At 44.6% G+C, this 17022-nt stretch overlaps 1 protein-coding gene across 1 annotated transcript; it reads left to right on the top strand.

Annotated features, from left to right (window-relative positions):
• Window positions 1-6517: 6517 nt before the first annotated feature.
• Window positions 6518-11376, top strand: LOC127299072 (protein CHUP1, chloroplastic). The gene is made up of 9 exons (XM_051328969.2): window positions 6518-6887; window positions 6962-7011; window positions 7097-7822; window positions 8467-9765; window positions 9906-10037; window positions 10116-10297; window positions 10458-10569; window positions 10734-10877; window positions 10973-11376. The coding sequence occupies exons 1-9, from the start codon at window positions 6809-6811 to the stop codon at window positions 11069-11071; spliced, it is 2823 nt and encodes a 940-aa protein (XP_051184929.1). The 5' UTR covers window positions 6518-6808; the 3' UTR covers window positions 11072-11376.
• Window positions 11377-17022: the final 5646 nt, after the last annotated feature.

The raw sequence follows: 17022 nt of genomic DNA, 5'->3' as shown, positions 1-17022 counted from the left end.
TATAAAGGAGATCAGACTGGCTCGGTCATTGATAGGCCGGCCTTCTCCTTATTCATTGGATAGGGCGCGGGGGAAAGTCAAGTCAAGCACTAGTTAGTTGGGGTGGGACGCACCAAAGCAGCGTTCGTTGCACTAGCGCCTTATCTTTTGAAGCTAAACAGAGGCTCGAAAGACGGAGTACGTCCGAAGTTGTTGGCTGCCTTTTTGTAGTGCGCAAGTCAGAGTGAACTTCTTCTTCTGTTCTGCGAATCTACTAACGAGAACTGCCGTACAGTCCTATCTTTTCTTAATTAAGAAAGATCGTAGATGAACGTTTCGTTTCGTTACCTAAGTAGTTGAGCAATTCATTCCAAGGTAAACAAAGAGGTATTTCCTTTTCTCGTTCAGTCCTTCTCTCCTTCCATCCCAGTAGGCCTATTCATGCTTTTTTGCTATCCATCTTGATCAAATAGAAGAAGGGGAAATTCAGACTAGGCAAAACACCTCAAAAAGTTCAAAAAAGATAAAACAACTTTCTTATTGCCAAGTAGTAAACCATAGTTCTCATCCTAGGAAACCATATCGATCATCGGTTCAGAGCTCCCAACTACGAAGCTCTTTTCTAGAGCGAGTCAACAATTCGTGGATCCATGGTTTGGATGAAGCTATGTACCCGGGTAGAGATGATTTGTCTCAAAGATGTTCCGCTCATCCAAGAATCTGAAACTTCATCTACATAAACTCATAAATAGCCCTTTCCTTTCTTTTCTTGACTTAAAAAGGTAATCAATCCTTTCTTTTCATCTTTTATCAAGTCTTCCTCTTCCTGATTGACTCAATCAGGGATAGAAATTCGGATCAACTATGAGGAGTAGGGCTGCTGGGCAAGTGAATGAACTCTGTCCTAGGCATTTCCAATAAGTTCAGTGAAGTGAGGGCGAAGCTTTTTTTTAGAGGGAAAATACACTCAAAATGATATTCCATAATGGAAGGAATGAGTTGCAGATTTACTGGAAGAAAAAAATACGATACTTTTCTAGTCGTAGGTAGGGCTACCTATCTAGTTTCGTGCTTCGGGCGTACCAGATTCAATAGGCTAGGTTATAGCTGACAGATTTCTTTAAGAACTAGCCGCCTATAAGCCTCGCTAGTAGTATTCCTGCCCAGTGCCGGAGTAGTGACTCACAAGGTAAGTTCTCCTCGATGCATTTCCAACACTCTCTTTTTCTACGTACACTTTGGATTCCTCAGTAGGTAGGGACAACGTTCGAGATCTCATCCGACCGTCTATTTATCACTGATTGGGAGATTGGATTGGAATCCGAGGAGAACTGATTGGATGTCATGGAACGAATGGGGCACTACGTTGGTTACCCACTGCTAGCCTAGCGGAGATTTCTCTATTTGTTGAAAGTGGAAAGGAGTCATATTTGAATCGGAAAGTTGGGCTCGTTCACTCACACCTTTCTTTGATTATCGATGACTTGGCTTCTTGCTCAAGTAAGCACCCGGCATACCAATTCATTATCCTTGGGGCTCGCTCCTTCCTATCTACGTTATTCTTTCTTTGTTACTCTCGTAATGACGTTCCGAAAGAAATCAAGGTTACCAGGTCACAGCTCTGATTCTTCTTCCCTTATAGAACCTTCCCGCAAGAAATCAGTGGAAGTGGGTCCGCCCCTACAACTCATCAAATCTGCCTTCTTTTCTGTTCTGCGCTGTACATATTCTTAAGTTATGAGAAAGAATGGATTTGAATGCCATTTTGCATTTCAAAAAAGAAACGAATGAAGAATATTTTCACCTATTATCTTATAAGCAATCAAAGCATTTGAACTGCTCAATGAACAATAAAGAAAGAGCTAAGGTAAAAAAGTATATGTGTTACTAATAGTAAACCTATTTTATTTGGAGTTTGCTTTCAGCTGAACATGTTATAACTACAAATGAGGTGAGGCTTGATTAGGTGGCTTTGCAAGAACTAGGGAGGAACACAAGTTATGTACTTTAGGCTAAACATATGAATTTGGAAGATCCACTTTTCCAATTGGACATAAACAAAAGCAACCAATAATATATATATATACTTCCATAATATTTTTTCTATGGTGAAGTAATTTCATCGATAACCACTAAACGATTAAGTAGCGATGTATGCAAAGCTAGACAACTTTTAGATTAGGTACTTTTTTTTTTTATCGACTCCATGGATAATGAGTTTCGATGTATTGGGCGTTTCCGTTTAGAATTAGAAATAGAAGCTTTTTCGTGCTTGCTTGCGAGCATTGGAATGGCCTGAATGGAATGAATATTAAGATAAATAAAAGAAAGAAAATAAACCATTGAGAAAGTTATTCATTCTTATATTAATTTCCTATACTTGACCGAACTACTTCAGAGTCTCGTGATGATCCTGGTACAAAAGGTTCGTCAGGCCCGCATTCAGAGACTTCTGCCTCAGACTCATATCCATAAAGATATTCTCTCGCTTTCTAGCTGTACCCTTCTTCACACCCACCACGGAGGTTAGAGATTTCCCGTTATCAACATTGTCCAGGCAGGACTCTATTTTTAGAATGCTCGGAGCCAACCAAACAGTTTGCTACGTCCCTCGAGAAAATCAAAACTTCATTGGAAATTAAGGACCAACTTAGGAAGGCACGGACTCATACTTTGTAAGGTCGAAGTCTACACATAAGAAAATAACTAGTGCCTAGGAATACCCCCTTCTTCACCAAAGGGTGCGGTTAACTAACCCAATTCACCGGGATCAGACGCTATGTCAGACATTTAGCTAAGACGTTATGCTCTTTTGATTGAATTCTAAGAGAATTCAATCCCTAATTGGGCGTACCTTCGTTGACATCGAAACGTGCTCGCTTGAAGCCCCTACGGAGGCGGGTTTGTAAGAGAAATAAGAGGTGAATTAGCGCAGTTAAGAACTTCCTAAGGGCTACCACCGGTGGCCACCTCCAATAATGGATCAATTGGAGCTTATTTGTTAAAGCCACCACCCTGGTATCACAGATCCAACTTGGTTCAACGAATAGAAACAATAATTTAAAGGGATAAATATTAATGGCCGCCGCATCGCTCGTGTAATTTGCTAATCAAAATGCAACATTTAAGTGCATTTCAGTAGCTTGAAAACGAAGTCATTGCTACTGGCTTCACTATTTTAGAGATTACTCTGGGCAGAATCCACCGACTTCAATAGCCAATTGGACCACTGCCTCCTTCAACAGGAGTAATAAAAATGCTTTCTACCGTCGCCTACTTCTCCGGGAGACCTTCCTTTGGTTCTAGAGGTTATTGAGTTCCCGGGTTCTTCCCTTACTGTGGCTCTATCTAGTCAAGAGAATGGAACTTTCGTTCGCTCTGCTCTGTATGCGCAGCCCAGCCCTGATAGTAAGCGCTTGAAGCTAGTACTAGAGTCGAAGTACTGCATGCAAAGAAGTCAAGGAGAAGGAATCAGACTCTAGTACCGCAGTAGATAGACTGCACTAGGACCAATCCGGCGAGTATTTCGGTCTGCCGGTTTGTGCTGATTTTGCCGCCAGTTTGGGTCGCAGATTCTCGCTTGGACTATAAATACCCCTTCTTCCTCCTTGAGGAGGGTAAGGTCAACCATTACACACACACTCTCTCTCTCTCTCTCTCATACTTCATTGTTGAACCTCAAAAGCTTGCTTCCTCTTCCTTCCCTCCTATGATTCTTGCATCTTCTTGAGGGATTTGGAAGAGGGGATCTATATCTACAATCTCCACCAATCAGTTCATCCTCTAAGTGAGAGGAACTCTTGGGGATCTAGAAGTTGGAGTCATTTGTTGATTATCTCATTTGTTCTCCCTCTCTAATTCCTTCCTAGCACTTGTTGCTTTGGTGGAATTTAAGTGTGAAGGATTTGAACACCTTTGGTGTTCTTTCTTTTTACATCCTTGCATAGTGTTGAGCTCTCCATTTTGATTAGTTCGAGTGAGAGACAGTGAGCCCGTTACTCTTGGAGCACTTATCCCTCCGGTTCGAATTACTTGTCGAAGATTCAATGAACCTATAAAGATTTTAGGCACCATTTTGCCAAAAAATCAGTGACAAATAGTTTGTTTCGGAGACAGTACTTCTCGTCCCCGAGTTGCAGCAAAATCCTCTTGCTTGTCTGCTTCTCGGTGTAGCTGAGGATCTACTTTTAGCAGTCGCATTCCTGGGTAATTAAGTCCAGTAACCATTTGTTTTGCATTATTTGTTTCTAGCTTTTTCGTATTTATATATTCTCACATTGATAATACTTATGTGCAGTATTCACTTGGTGGTTAGGAATTGCACTTCACTTGAGGAGGAAGTACAGATTAACACCTCACTTGAGGAAATCAACAACTCCTCCAAGGAGTTCATGTTGAAACGAGGTACAACAAGAGGGCTATACTGTCACCACACTCTTGGGCAGCCGGTAGTGCTATTATCCTTTCAAAACCATGAAGACATTATCCTTTCAAAACCACGAAGACAAGGGCGCAACTAAGAAAAGTAAATTATTTACTGTGTACATCTCTTGTATAGATAAAAATGATTACATATGTCAAAATGCATGTATATGTGGTGGATGAACATGCAATCAAATATAATGATAGCATCATACTATTATGTGTTGTTAGTACAACTGGGCATAGGTATGCTTGTATCATGGTTCTGCACGTATATATGCTTGTATCATGGTAAAAATATATGCAATATAAGCAATTAGCATACTGCTTGTCCAAACAAAAACGTGTGCGCAATGAGCTGAACACAGACGGTGAAACAACACCGATCTTTTCCTATCAGCCGAATACAGTCGGTCGACTGTGAATTACCGTTTGTGAAAGCCATGCATGCCGCACACGATTTTCGAAACTAAGTCGTGTGCTACAAATCAGCCATTCATACACGTTCAAATAAGCTATGTGCGCTGTAGAGGCTTATCTCCCACCTTTGTATATTGATAGCTAATTAGCTAGGTAAACCGTGTGGGAACTACAAGTATTAATGTACGGCCTAGACCCATATGTCCTACATGTTTTTTTATAAAGTGCATTTTCGTTAATTCAAACATTCACGTCAAGTTTCACATCAGCCTCTGAACAGTTAAATGCTAGAGTAAGATAAAAGAAAATTACAAAGTCATGCATGAATGCATTTGGGGTACATATATCCTTCGCTATATGCTCCAATTGTAAGGACACCACTGAAAACAACATGTGGTGTTACAGTCTTTATAGAATTATATAATGATGGACCACGACCGGATCCAGTATGCCCATTGGAAAATAACCTGCAAATGAGATTCATTTTAGCATTAGAACCATGCGAAAATATGGTGGTGAACCTAGGTACCAGCGCACCTGATTTCAAAAAATTCAAAAAACGTTATTTAAGTAGTTCAAAAAAATTGAAATAATTCCCTCACGTAAATCTCATATTGACACTTACCTGTGAAAATTTTCATAAGAAAATACGGCTGTATGTGGTCCACACAAAAAAGTGAAAATCAAACGTTGTTATACTGTGAATAGTATACGTAATATAAACAGTACGGTTTGTTATTTTCCTGTAGGCTACTTACTTTTATATTTTAAGTTGAAACTTGACACGCACATGCTTACATACATACTCCATACACATGATTTATGCCATATTTTTAAAATCACTTTTAGTATTTTTTTCGATTTTATTTGTTGAAATCAGGTGCTGGCGCACCCAGGAGCCAAAAATTCGCGTCCTAGAACCATGCCACTTCTGCGTTGTCACAGCGACCATAATAAGGAAAACTCTTCCACATGTACGAAGATTCAACTCTTGCGATCAATGACTCACACAATTGCTTGGTCTTTTGGATAAAAGAAACTTGTACATAAGTAATCCAATTATTAGAGTACTGGCCTAGAAGAAAGATATCATATATATAGTACGAAGTACCATATTATTATTACTGAGCACGCTCATCAGGTTAAATCACTAGCTACTGAGCTCCAAATACTACATAGTACATGCAAGCCTCTAGATTTATCAACTATTCCAATGAAGGTAAAAAACACATTGTTTTCTGGACAAATGCAATAGTTGAGATACGAAACATGCCTCAGGTCAATCAAGCCCATTTTTCTGCGGTCTTTTACAAATTAATCAGAATAGTTCAGTACTACTGATTTAGTTAAAACAACTATCCAGATTATATTCCAGCAGAGGGCAAATGCTCCATCCTATGTGCGAGCCTCTCATCATAACTCCCCTCGTCTCCCCTATCCACACATCACCATCGATCTGACTATAACTCCCCCTTCACCCTCACCCAGACACACCAGCCACCACCCATTTCTGTGCACAGGAAACAACGGCATACCACAATCTTCCAAAGACACAAGCCTTCTATGCATCACAGAAACAGCAAAAGAGAAGCCCACCAAGATACACATGCTCTCCTCCTGGTCCTGGCACCATCAGCATATGAAAAAATTGTCAGCTACTACTAACTAAGAAGTGCCACACTATTGGACACACGCAAACAGAGAGAAAAGAAGCTTCAGACTTCATTGTGCTACACGAGCTTGTTTTAGCTTAGGGATAAACATTTGTGGTGCCAGCATGGCATGGATGAATAAGGCCAGCCACATGTTCCTCCGGTGGTCTTCGGTTGCAGGCTAGAGATATGGAGAAGGTTTAGCCGCCTTGGCCATTCACACATGCTCCTCCTCCCACCTCTGCTTTTGCAAGCTTTCTGATGTGCAGAGCCAGAGCTGACTGTCTCTGCCCTCCTGACGGTTGAGGCCGGCACAGTGATGAGCCGACAGAGTCATGCTTGTGCGATTGGGATTCGTGGTCTTAGCAACCTTCGCGGCGTTTACCCTTAAGAGAGGGAAGGGGCCTAACAAAGGTACGTACATCTCTCTCTGATGGCTCCTCGTGTCTGAATTTCTCGCTAAAGCTCTGCTTCATTGCTTGTTTCAGACAATGGCCAAGCAAGCAAGAGGAAGGATAGGGCTCGGGGTTCTGAACATGTATGTATTTCCAGTCCAGAAATAGAAGATGCAAGTTACAAAAAAAAAACTCTGTTGTACTCACTGTTCTGTCTGACTGCTTCAGGGGGAGAAAGAAGAAGAGGCGGAAGAGGTTAAGACGATCAGCGGCATAATCAACTCGGCTCCATCGGTGGATGATGATGATGACGACATGTTCTCAGAGATCGAGAGCCTGCTGGGTGGGGAGATCGACATCCCGATACCGAGCGACAGGTTCGACGTCAAGGAGCGGTCACGGTACAACGCCCACATGGCGAACAACGCGGCCGAGATGGAGAGGCTGCGAAGCCTGGTGCAGGAGCTGGAGGAGAGGGAGGTGAAGCTCGAGGGAGAGCTGCTGGAGTACTATGGCCTCAAGGAGCAGGAGACCGACGTCACCGAGCTGCAGAAGCAGCTCAAGATCAAGACGGTGGAGGTCGACATGCTCAACATCACCATCAGCTCGCTGCAGGCAGAGAGGAAGAAGCTGCAGGAGGACGTTGTCCGAGGCGCAGCAGCCAAGAAAGAGCTCGAGGCGTCGAGGACCAGGATCAAGGAGCTGCAGCGCCAGATACAGATGGAGGCGAACCAGACGAAAGGCCAGCTGATGCTGCTGAAGCAACAGGTCATGGGGCTGAAGGCCAAGGAAGAGGAGGTGGCCAAGAAGGACGCGGAGATCGAACGGAAGCTCAAGAAGCTCAAGGATTTGGAAGTGGAGGTCCTTGAGCTGAGGAGGAAGAACAAGGAGCTGCTGTATGAGAAGAGGGATCTCATGGTGAAGCTGGATGCAGCACAAGGGAAAATAACAGAGGTAGAGAGTAGTACTTTATTAATCTTACTCTGCAAAGTTTGTAACGAAAAATCGCATTTACTGACAGTACGACACAATATTCAGCAGCAGTTCTTTCTAGCATAATCATTTGCATGGTCCTAGAGGATCCTAGTTTTTGTGGCAGACTAGCAGTGGTTCTGAAACATTTGCTGGATTTGTCTCTATCCGTACAGGCCTATCCTCTTAGCTTGTCTTTAGTTCAAAACTAGTATTTTGCTTTTGTTTTCACTTGCAAAAGGTATCACAAATGATATGCTCTCTCTTATATTGCTTTTTCTTCCTAGAAACCAAACCAATCAATTAGTTTCATGACCAGGACTGCAAATTTTGACTCTTCTCTTGCACATAATGGCATGGTTTTCGCTGTAACATTCTCATCAGGACAAGAACTGAACCGCTTAGTATCAGGATAATTACAATTTCCATCCCTGTTCAACAGAACATGCTGTCAGCTGAGGTGTTTTTCTATATTGAGAAATAGCCTTATATTTCAGACCCATATAACAATTCTAGACTTCTAAAAAACAAGAACGCTAGCCAGTAAATTTTATATCAAGTATTGGATAGTTTGTTTCATGATATGCTTTCCAATAATGTACTAATGATATATCATCTCCCTGCAGAGTGATGTGGTTGCCCATGCAAGAGATGAGATTAACAACTTGCGACATACAAATGAGGACCTCACAAAGCAAGTGGAAGGCCTACAGATGAACAGATTCAGTGAAGTAGAAGAGTTGGTGTACCTGCGGTGGGTCAATGCTTGTCTGCGATTCGAGCTCCGCAACTACCAGATACCATCAGGAAAAATGTCTGCCCGTGACCTCAACAGGACGCTTAGCCCAAAATCACAGGAGAGGGCTAAACAGCTAATGTTGGAATATGGGTCTGAACGAGGCCAGGGTGACACTGACCTTGATAGTGCTCCTTCTTCTGCACCTTCTTCCCCCAGAAGCGAAGACTTCGACACTATGTCAATTGACAGTTCTTCCAGCAGATACAGCTTCCTAAGCAAAAGGCCCAATCTGATGCAAAAACTCAAGAAGTGGGGGAGGAGCAAGGATGACAGCAGCTATTTATCATCGCCGACACGGTCCCTGACCAGTGGCTCTCCAAAGAGGAGCCAGAAACCAAAGGGCCCCTTGGAATCTCTCATGATCAGAAATGCAGGAGATGGTATCTCCATTACAACGTTTGGAAAGAGGGAGCAAGATTCCAATGAAATGGATGACGCGAATATTGCATCTTCATTCCAATTGATGTCAAAGACTGTCGAAGGTTTTGCTGATGAGAAGTATCCCGCTTACAAAGACAGGCATAAGCTTGCTACAGAACGGGAGAAGGCGGTCAAAGAGAAGGCTGAGCAAGCTAGAGCACAAAGGTTCGGTGGTGGCTATAGCTCAGCTCTAGTACCATCTCCAAGAGCTGCACTCCCACCAAAACTTGCTCAAATAAAGGAGAAGAAGGTCCCTGCAGCTAATGTTGAATCCGGCGAGCAATCTAGTGATAACCAGAACAATCCCCTGGCGGTAACCCAGTTGAAGCTTGCCCAAATTGAGAAGAGAGCTCCAAGAGTCCCCCGTCCACCTCCCACCGCATCAGCTGTTGCTTCAGGAGCTACCAACACTGCAGGCGGAGCACCGCTGCCGCCACGTCCACCAGGTGGACCTCCTCCTCCACCACCACCTCCTGGGAGACCTGGTGGTCCGCCGCCTCCACCACCACCTCCTGGTTCTCTATCCAAGAGTGTTGCCGGTGGTGACAAGGTACACCGTGCTCCGGAGGTTGTGGAGTTCTACCAGAGTCTGATGAAACGTGAAGCTAAGAACACAACTTCTTTGGGATCAAAAACATCAAATGTTTCTGATAACAGAAGCAACATGATCGGAGAGATTGAGAACAGATCAACGTTCCTCTTAGCAGTAAGTATCTTCAACGCCCACCTTGCATAAATATCCTGCCAAATTCATGTCATCCATTATTAGTGCAGCCCACTATAATCGGTCAGTAAAAATTCTATGTAAGAAATGACCAACATTGTCAAAAACTTGGAATTTTTCAGGTCAAAGCTGATGTGGAGACACAAGGAGATTTTGTTGAGTCGCTAGCAGGTGAAGTCCGAGCAGCAAGATTCGTGAACATTGATGATGTTGTTGCATTTGTACATTGGCTGGATGAGGAGTTATCTTTCTTGGTAAGACCCCACAAACTTTTCCACATTACGTATTATGTACATGATCTATAACTAAAAACATCAATTAACTTATTTTAGGTTGATGAGCGAGCGGTGCTAAAGCATTTTGATTGGCCAGAGAGCAAAACTGATGCATTAAGAGAGGCTGCTTTCGAGTATACGGATCTGCAAAAATTAGAAAACAAGGCTACATCATTTGCCGACGATCCCAAAGTTCCATGTGAAGAAGCTCTTAAGAAGATGTATTCGCTGCTTGAAAAGTAAGTATCTCCTCTGAACTAGGTATTCTCCTAAATTGCATAGTTCTTCAGGGTGAAACAATAAATAATACGAGAGAGAATAAGCAATATCTAGTAAATTCCAGAATATTTGTGACAACATCATTGTGTCGATGAAATAACCGTGCCATGCTTATGACAGAGTGGAGCAGAGTGTTTATGCACTTCTTCGTACAAGAGACATGACCAGCGCACGCTACAAGGAGTATGGAATACCAGTTGACTGGCTATCGGATTCTGGAAAAGTTGGCAAGGTGTGCCTCTCTAGACTATATCTATTGTTACTGAACTTATTTTGGCAACCTTACTCAAAAGAGCACTGCATAAGTTTATTAATTCCTTATGAAGATGAACAAGTTTCTAGTAAGAACATGCACCAAGAGTTGAATAAAAAATCTAATTTAACATGTTTGTGTAGATCAAACTGGCATCAGTTCAGCTGGCAAAGAAGTATATGGAGAGGGTTGCCTCAGAGCTCGATGCAATGCAAGGCACTGAGAAAGAGCACAACAGAGAGTTCTTGCTTCTCCAGGGTGTCAGATTCGCTTTCCGGGTTCATCAGGTATACAACTATCTAAAGTTTATATATCAACAGTATGAGCATTTACAGGTACATCAGAGAGTTGAATCAAGAACTTACCGTTCACCATTCTACAGTTTGCTGGAGGCTTCGACGCGGACAGCATGAAAGTTTTTGAGGAGCTGAGGAGCAAGATGAGCACACAGGCACCCGCTCCGCCGCCATCGGAAACATAACACGGAGTCAGGGTTCCACGCTTCTCTTCTCTGGTCTGTTTATTCAGATGGCAGGATTAGTTGGCTAGCTAAACTGTACAAAAGAGAAAACTGTAAATTCCAATGTTGTCTTGTATATGTCAAGTCTACAGGTTCTGATTATACTACACGTATACCCGTTTTTGTCCAAGTTTGTTTGTCAGGTTACATTTTTGTGACCGGGCAGTTTGTAAAGAGTGAACCACAGTCATGAGATGCCTAGTTTTTTTGCTACTCTTCTGATTCGGTGATATGTTACAATTAATGGAAATTTCTGCTTCAGTATCCATAGCAACTTTATCAGATTGAAATGTCTTAAACTAAATTCGAGCAATACTAAAACAGGAGAAACTTTATAGGGAAGAAAGTAGGAAAGGGTCCTTACTTGGTCTCTGACAGTGTAGTGGAACAGTAGAAACCCCACGGTGGAGCACCAGAGCGGCCTTGCAGACCGCGCGGCTGAAGCATATGCGCAGTGAGGTGTAGTGCTCTACGCTCTAGAGGTGTACGGGCAGCGAGCGCGAGCAGGGAGAAGGTGGGGTTTGCGGCGGCGGGCTCCACGACTGAATTTCGAATGGAGTAGCGAGTGTTGCAAATGGGGGCGGTTGTGCTCGGTTCGCCGCCGGCAACGCTCCTGCTGGAGCCGCCTCGGATTGCATCGACGTTCAGATCGATCGATGGAAGCTAGCGGGGATTAGCTTGTGCCGCCGCCGGGGCGGGAACTTGGCCGGCGACAATGGGATACCGACGGCGGTGGCAGAGTCGGAAAATGGACTTCATGGGCTACCGAGGAATTGGACAACTACCATATGGGTTAGTAGCAGATAGCTGCTTGCACCAAAACCAGCCCATGATAGCTCCTATTCCCGGCGGATGCCGCACACCCACCGTTCGTGTTGGCCGGTCCAAAGTTTTTTTTTTTGCCTTTTTCGAATTATCCTTTTTTTTCCTGTTGTTTCTATTTTTGTGTTCATAAATTTGAACTTCTTTCATAACATGATTTTTTTTCAAATTTCAACATTTTCTGTGTATGAACATATTTTAAATTTGAACAAAAAATAACATTTACAAAAAATGACATTTTTGAAAAAAAATGACCTTTTTTAATGTGAACATTTTAAAGTTTTTTTAACATTTTTTGAAATTGAAATTTTTTCAAATTTGAACATTGTCCAGATTTCAACGTCTTCAAATTTGAACTTTTTCAAAAAATTTAACAATATTTGAACATTTTTAAATTTTGAAAATAATAAATATAAAACCAAAAAATTTGAAAACCGACAAGAACGTGAAAAACCAGAAAAAAAATCACGTAAATTGGGCGTGAAAAAATCGAGATATATGGGTCGACCCATAGCAGTGTCCACGGTGTGTGGCGCCAGGCCGGTGCCGACCTGGTCGGTGTATAGATATCACCCTTGCATGATGCCGCACACCCCTAGGTCCGCTAGGGTTGGTTGGGCCACAGCCCATTGAACGGGTATGATTCTTTTCCTTTTTTTCTTTCTATTTTTTTAACTACTTTTGAACTAATATTTTTGTTTTTTAAAATCTAATATTTTTCAGAAAACATTTCACGAGTTTCTCGATTTTTGTTAAATTGAATAAATTAGAAAAATGTTAACATTATTATACTTTGAATAATTTAAAAAGTTAAATTTAAAAACAATTGTACATTTTTAAATCTGAACAAATTTTAGAGTTTGAGCAATTTTAAAACTTGAACAATTTTAGATTTTGAAAATTTTCAAATTTGAATGCTTTTCAAATTTTAGAATTTGAATAATTTTAAAAATTTTGATGTTGAACATTTTGTACAAATGTGCACATTTTTTAAAAATAACAATTTTTTATCTTACAAAAAAAGAAACAGAAAAAAGCACAAAAAGAAAGAACAAGAAACCGAAAAGAAATAGAAAAACAAATAAAACAGAAAAATGCAAAAGCCTACCGCCTAACCGGGCAGGCCCACACCGCGCGGGGGGGTGTGCGGCGCGGTGCAAGTGCCGACCTGGTCGCACATAGAATTTTGAAATGTTGGAAATTCGAAAAATGTTCAAAGTTGAAAAAAAGTTCAAAGTCCAAAAATAATTCAAATCCAAAAATTGTTCAAAATTTCAAAACAAATAAGTTTTTAAAAATCTTCAAAAGTTGAAAATGTTTAGATTTAAAAATTAATATTTCAAAAGGTTCAAATTAAAAAATTGATTATATTTTTAAAATAAAAATAAAAGAAAAAGAAAAAAGCGAAAAAGGAAACCAGAAAACAAGTGAACCAAAAAAACCATGAAAAAACAAACCACAAGGTTCGAGAAGGTTCCCAAAACCAGAATAATAGAGGAAACGATATACCTATTGTGTCGGTCCGCTTAGGGAGAGTCAGGGCATCTCCAGCGGCGCGACGCAAACGGACGCTCAACGACCTTTTTCGTCCGTCGTGACCGGAAATGCGTCTGGGGCTGCTCCAGCGGGGCGACGCAAAGTGACCGGGCCGTCCGCGGAGACGCAAACCTGGCCCAAATATGCGCCAGGTTTGCGTCTCTGCGGACGCTCGGCGGTCGTCCTCCATTTCTTACCTGGTCCCGCAAGTCAGGGACAGCGAAATCGACCGCTTCGATTTGCTTCTTTTCCCCTTCTTTGCTGCCCTAGTGCGTCGCCACCACCCCCAATCCCACCGCCGCCGTCCGGTCGCAGCGCCGCAGTAGTCGCTGTCGGCTGCGTTCTTGCCGCGCGGGAGAGCAGGAGCGTACTTGAGCTTGGCTCCGCCGCGTACCTGCCGGCTGTTTTCGGGCAAAACACTCCCGGTTGCGCCGCCCTTCCGCGCCGCCCACGACCTGTTCGGTCAATTGCGCCGGTAGGTTTCTTACTCATGTTTTCTGCGCTATTGTGCGCGGCCATTGATCCGCAGTTTGTACCCACGCAGATGGACATGTGGTAGATGTTGGACAAGTTCCGCGCGGAGGTCGTCGACTCCTCTTCCGACGAGGAGTCCGATGAGTCGACGCAGACATTGGCAACTACTGTGGCCTCCATGATCCACGAGTTCACCTCCAACCCGGGGCCGCAGCACCGGGGCTCTGTGAAGGGGCGCTCCAAAAACCTGCCGCGCAACAGAGTGGAAGGGCATACCCGCCTCCATAAGGACTATTTCCACCTCACCAATCCGATCTTCCCGGAAAAACTGTTCCGACGCCGATACAGGATGTCAAGGGACCTGTTCTTGGTCATTCTATGCGGCGTCATAAACTACGACCCCTACTTTCAATGCAGGCGCGATGCAACAGGTGCGTTAGGCTTCACCTCCTACCAAAAATGCTCCGCGGCTATTTGCATGCTCTCATATGGAATGGATGCGTATATATTCGATGAGTATCTTCGAATGGGTGAGAGCACCTGTCTTGAGGCCATGTACAGGTTTTGCCGAGCCGTGATTACCGTGTTCGGACAGTATTACTGTAGGGAGCCAACTATTAAGGATACAAGGCGGCTCCTGTCTATCAACGAGTTTAGAGGCTTTCCAGGAATGATTGGCAGCATAGATTGCATGCACTGGTAGTGAAAAAACTGTCCATTTGGATGGCAGGGTGCGTACAGCGGGCATGAGGAGGGAAAAACTGTCATTCTTGAAGCTGTCATATCTCAAGATTTATGGATTTGGCATTCATTCTTTGGCATGGCCGGTTCCAACAATGACATCAATGTGTTGCACCGATCACCGGTTTTCAACCGGCTCATGCAAGGCAAAGCTCCCCTGGTGAGCTATGAGATCAATGGAAATGCATATGACAGGCCATATTATCTTGCTGATGGCATCTACCCTGACTGGGCCACTGTTGTGGGTATACTTTATGGGTATATCAACGACATGGCTTGGATCCGGCAAGCCCGGGTGGCCCACCGATGGTGATGGTGGCATGTGGCCCATCGGGCGGCCCAGTTGCTGTTGATCGTGAAGGATGAAGTCCAGCCCAGGAACGAGGAGCCGGATCTTAACCGACCTACGAAGGAGGCCGGATCCGTGGAGGCCCATAAAGTATCCGAATCCAGCACGGCCTAGAAGGAAGGCGGATCCTTGATGTACACGGCAAGGTATTGTTCCGTAGTTAGGTAACTTGTATTCCGGCTAGGACTCTCCATGTAAACCCTAGATCCGTGCGCCTATATAAGCCGGATCCCGGGAGCCCTAGAGGCACAAGCACAACTCATTGTAACAACGCGAAAGCGCCCAGATAATTCCAGACAAGCAGCAGTAGGCCCTGTCATCGTGCAGGTGTTCCGAAGCTGGGTAAATCGCGTACCACCGTCCCGAGAGCACTCCGCCCTATGGCCCCTACTTCTTCTCCCCCTCGTGAGGATCCCTCCTCCGGGGTACCGTCGATTAGGCAACTACAGTTGGCGCCCACCGTGGGGCCTGTGGCGTCTGGAGGCCGGAACCGGGAGGGTTCCGCCATGGGAAGCTACGACGACACCATCGCTGTGGGGCGCGTCCTCTACGCCGGAAATCTACCGATTGTCCCTCCGGATGAGTGTTGGATTCCGGCTAGGACAAACCCCGTCAAGCTCTCCATCGTCCCAGTTGGCGGCATACACATCTTCATCGGGGAAACCGTCGATTCCGACGGAAACCCACTGGTAAGTAACGCAGACGTGACCACCGCAGAGCTGGACGCTGTCGCGAAGATCCGATCTGAGATGCAGGAGCTTCCCAAGGAAGATTCCGCCTCGGATCTGGAATTTTCAAAGCCCACCCAATCCGCCCCTGAGCAGGAAACAACGGTGGAAGACCAATGCAGATCCGCCTGGGTCTCCCAGGTGTTAGAAAAGCAGAGGTGCCACTTCGTACACTTCTTGGCCCATACCGCCGGAACCGCCCCTCAAAAAGACGGAGCTGGTCCTGAGCAGGTAGAGGCACCGGAAAACGACGCGGATCCGGATCAGGCTGAGCCTGTCGGAGAAAGCGAAACTCCGGTTGAAGAGTCGATTTTGGGCAATCTGAGCCCAATTTCCGGAGATACCCCCTCCATGGATACTGACGAGTTTAACCGCAAGCTAGGGGAGTACGGTTTCGGTGATCAGCCTGAAGTCGACTCCGCCCAGCCTAAGCAGGTTCTCGCAACCGTAGCGTGACTGGGACAACCTGATCGAAGAGGCAACCAACCAATCTGACCCTCAGCCATCCCGCCAAGGATCTCCAATGTCACGGGAGCGACCCCGCAGGGATTCTTCCTCGGAGGAACTCCTGTCACCTGAAGAGATGGTTGCACGAGCAGTTCTTAACAAACCTATAACCTCGGGCGACGCCGCAGATCCGGAGGCTCTAGAGGCCACTAGAAAGGAAATGCTGGCCACAGCCAAGAAGCTCGCCAATACGGCAGCCGCATTAAGGGATGAGAGGGCAGAAGCTGCAAGTTTGATGGACCACTTCGACAGACAGGATCGCGAAATTGCTGATACACTCGAGCATGTCAAGAGCATGAGGGAAGAGTGGGAAGTAAAGATGACTTATGCGCAGGCGGAGGCTGATCGAATCGTTAGAGAAGCAATTCCGCCTCGCAGAATCAACTTCGCCACGCCCGCAGAGCAGCAGCCGCTGGAAACCCCAAAGGACAACATGCTAAAAGCTGCGGAGCTATTGAAGAAGAAGGACGAAGAGGTTGATATCAACTACCTCTGCAAACTTGTCGCTTCAGCAATGCAGCAGCAAAGCAAGGCGGATACCTCGCGCAGGTTAGAATCCAATCCGGATAACTGTGTATCTACCGCGCAGAAGGACACTCGCGCCGATCGACATCGCGACGATGAATCACACACCGGATCCTCGGAGCGCAGAAGAAAAATCAGGGAACACCCAAATCCGATCCCCGTTCCGTCAAAGACGCCTTCGTCAGATCCAAGAAAGGGAAAGGATGCAATGTACTCTGGACGAGACAAAT

The sequence above is a fragment of the Lolium perenne genome, chromosome 1 (assembly GCF_019359855.2).
Source record: "Lolium perenne isolate Kyuss_39 chromosome 1, Kyuss_2.0, whole genome shotgun sequence".
Classification (NCBI taxonomy): domain Eukaryota; kingdom Viridiplantae; phylum Streptophyta; class Magnoliopsida; order Poales; family Poaceae; genus Lolium; species Lolium perenne.
Note: the sequence above shows the minus strand (reverse complement) of the source record. Positions and strands in the feature narration are given on the sequence as shown.

Bases quoted from the DNA above. Each gene is read 5' to 3' on its own strand.
- LOC127299072 (XM_051328969.2), top strand. From the start codon at position 6,809: ATGCTTGTGCGATTGGGATTCGTGGTCTTAGCAACCTTCGCGGCGTTT. The intron at 7,012-7,096 runs GTATGTATTTCC...TGACTGCTTCAG, and splicing joins GGGCTCGGGGTTCTGAACAT to GGGGAGAAAGAAGAAGAGGC. The intron at 10,298-10,457 runs GTAAGTATCTCC...TGCTTATGACAG, and splicing joins ATGTATTCGCTGCTTGAAAA to AGTGGAGCAGAGTGTTTATG.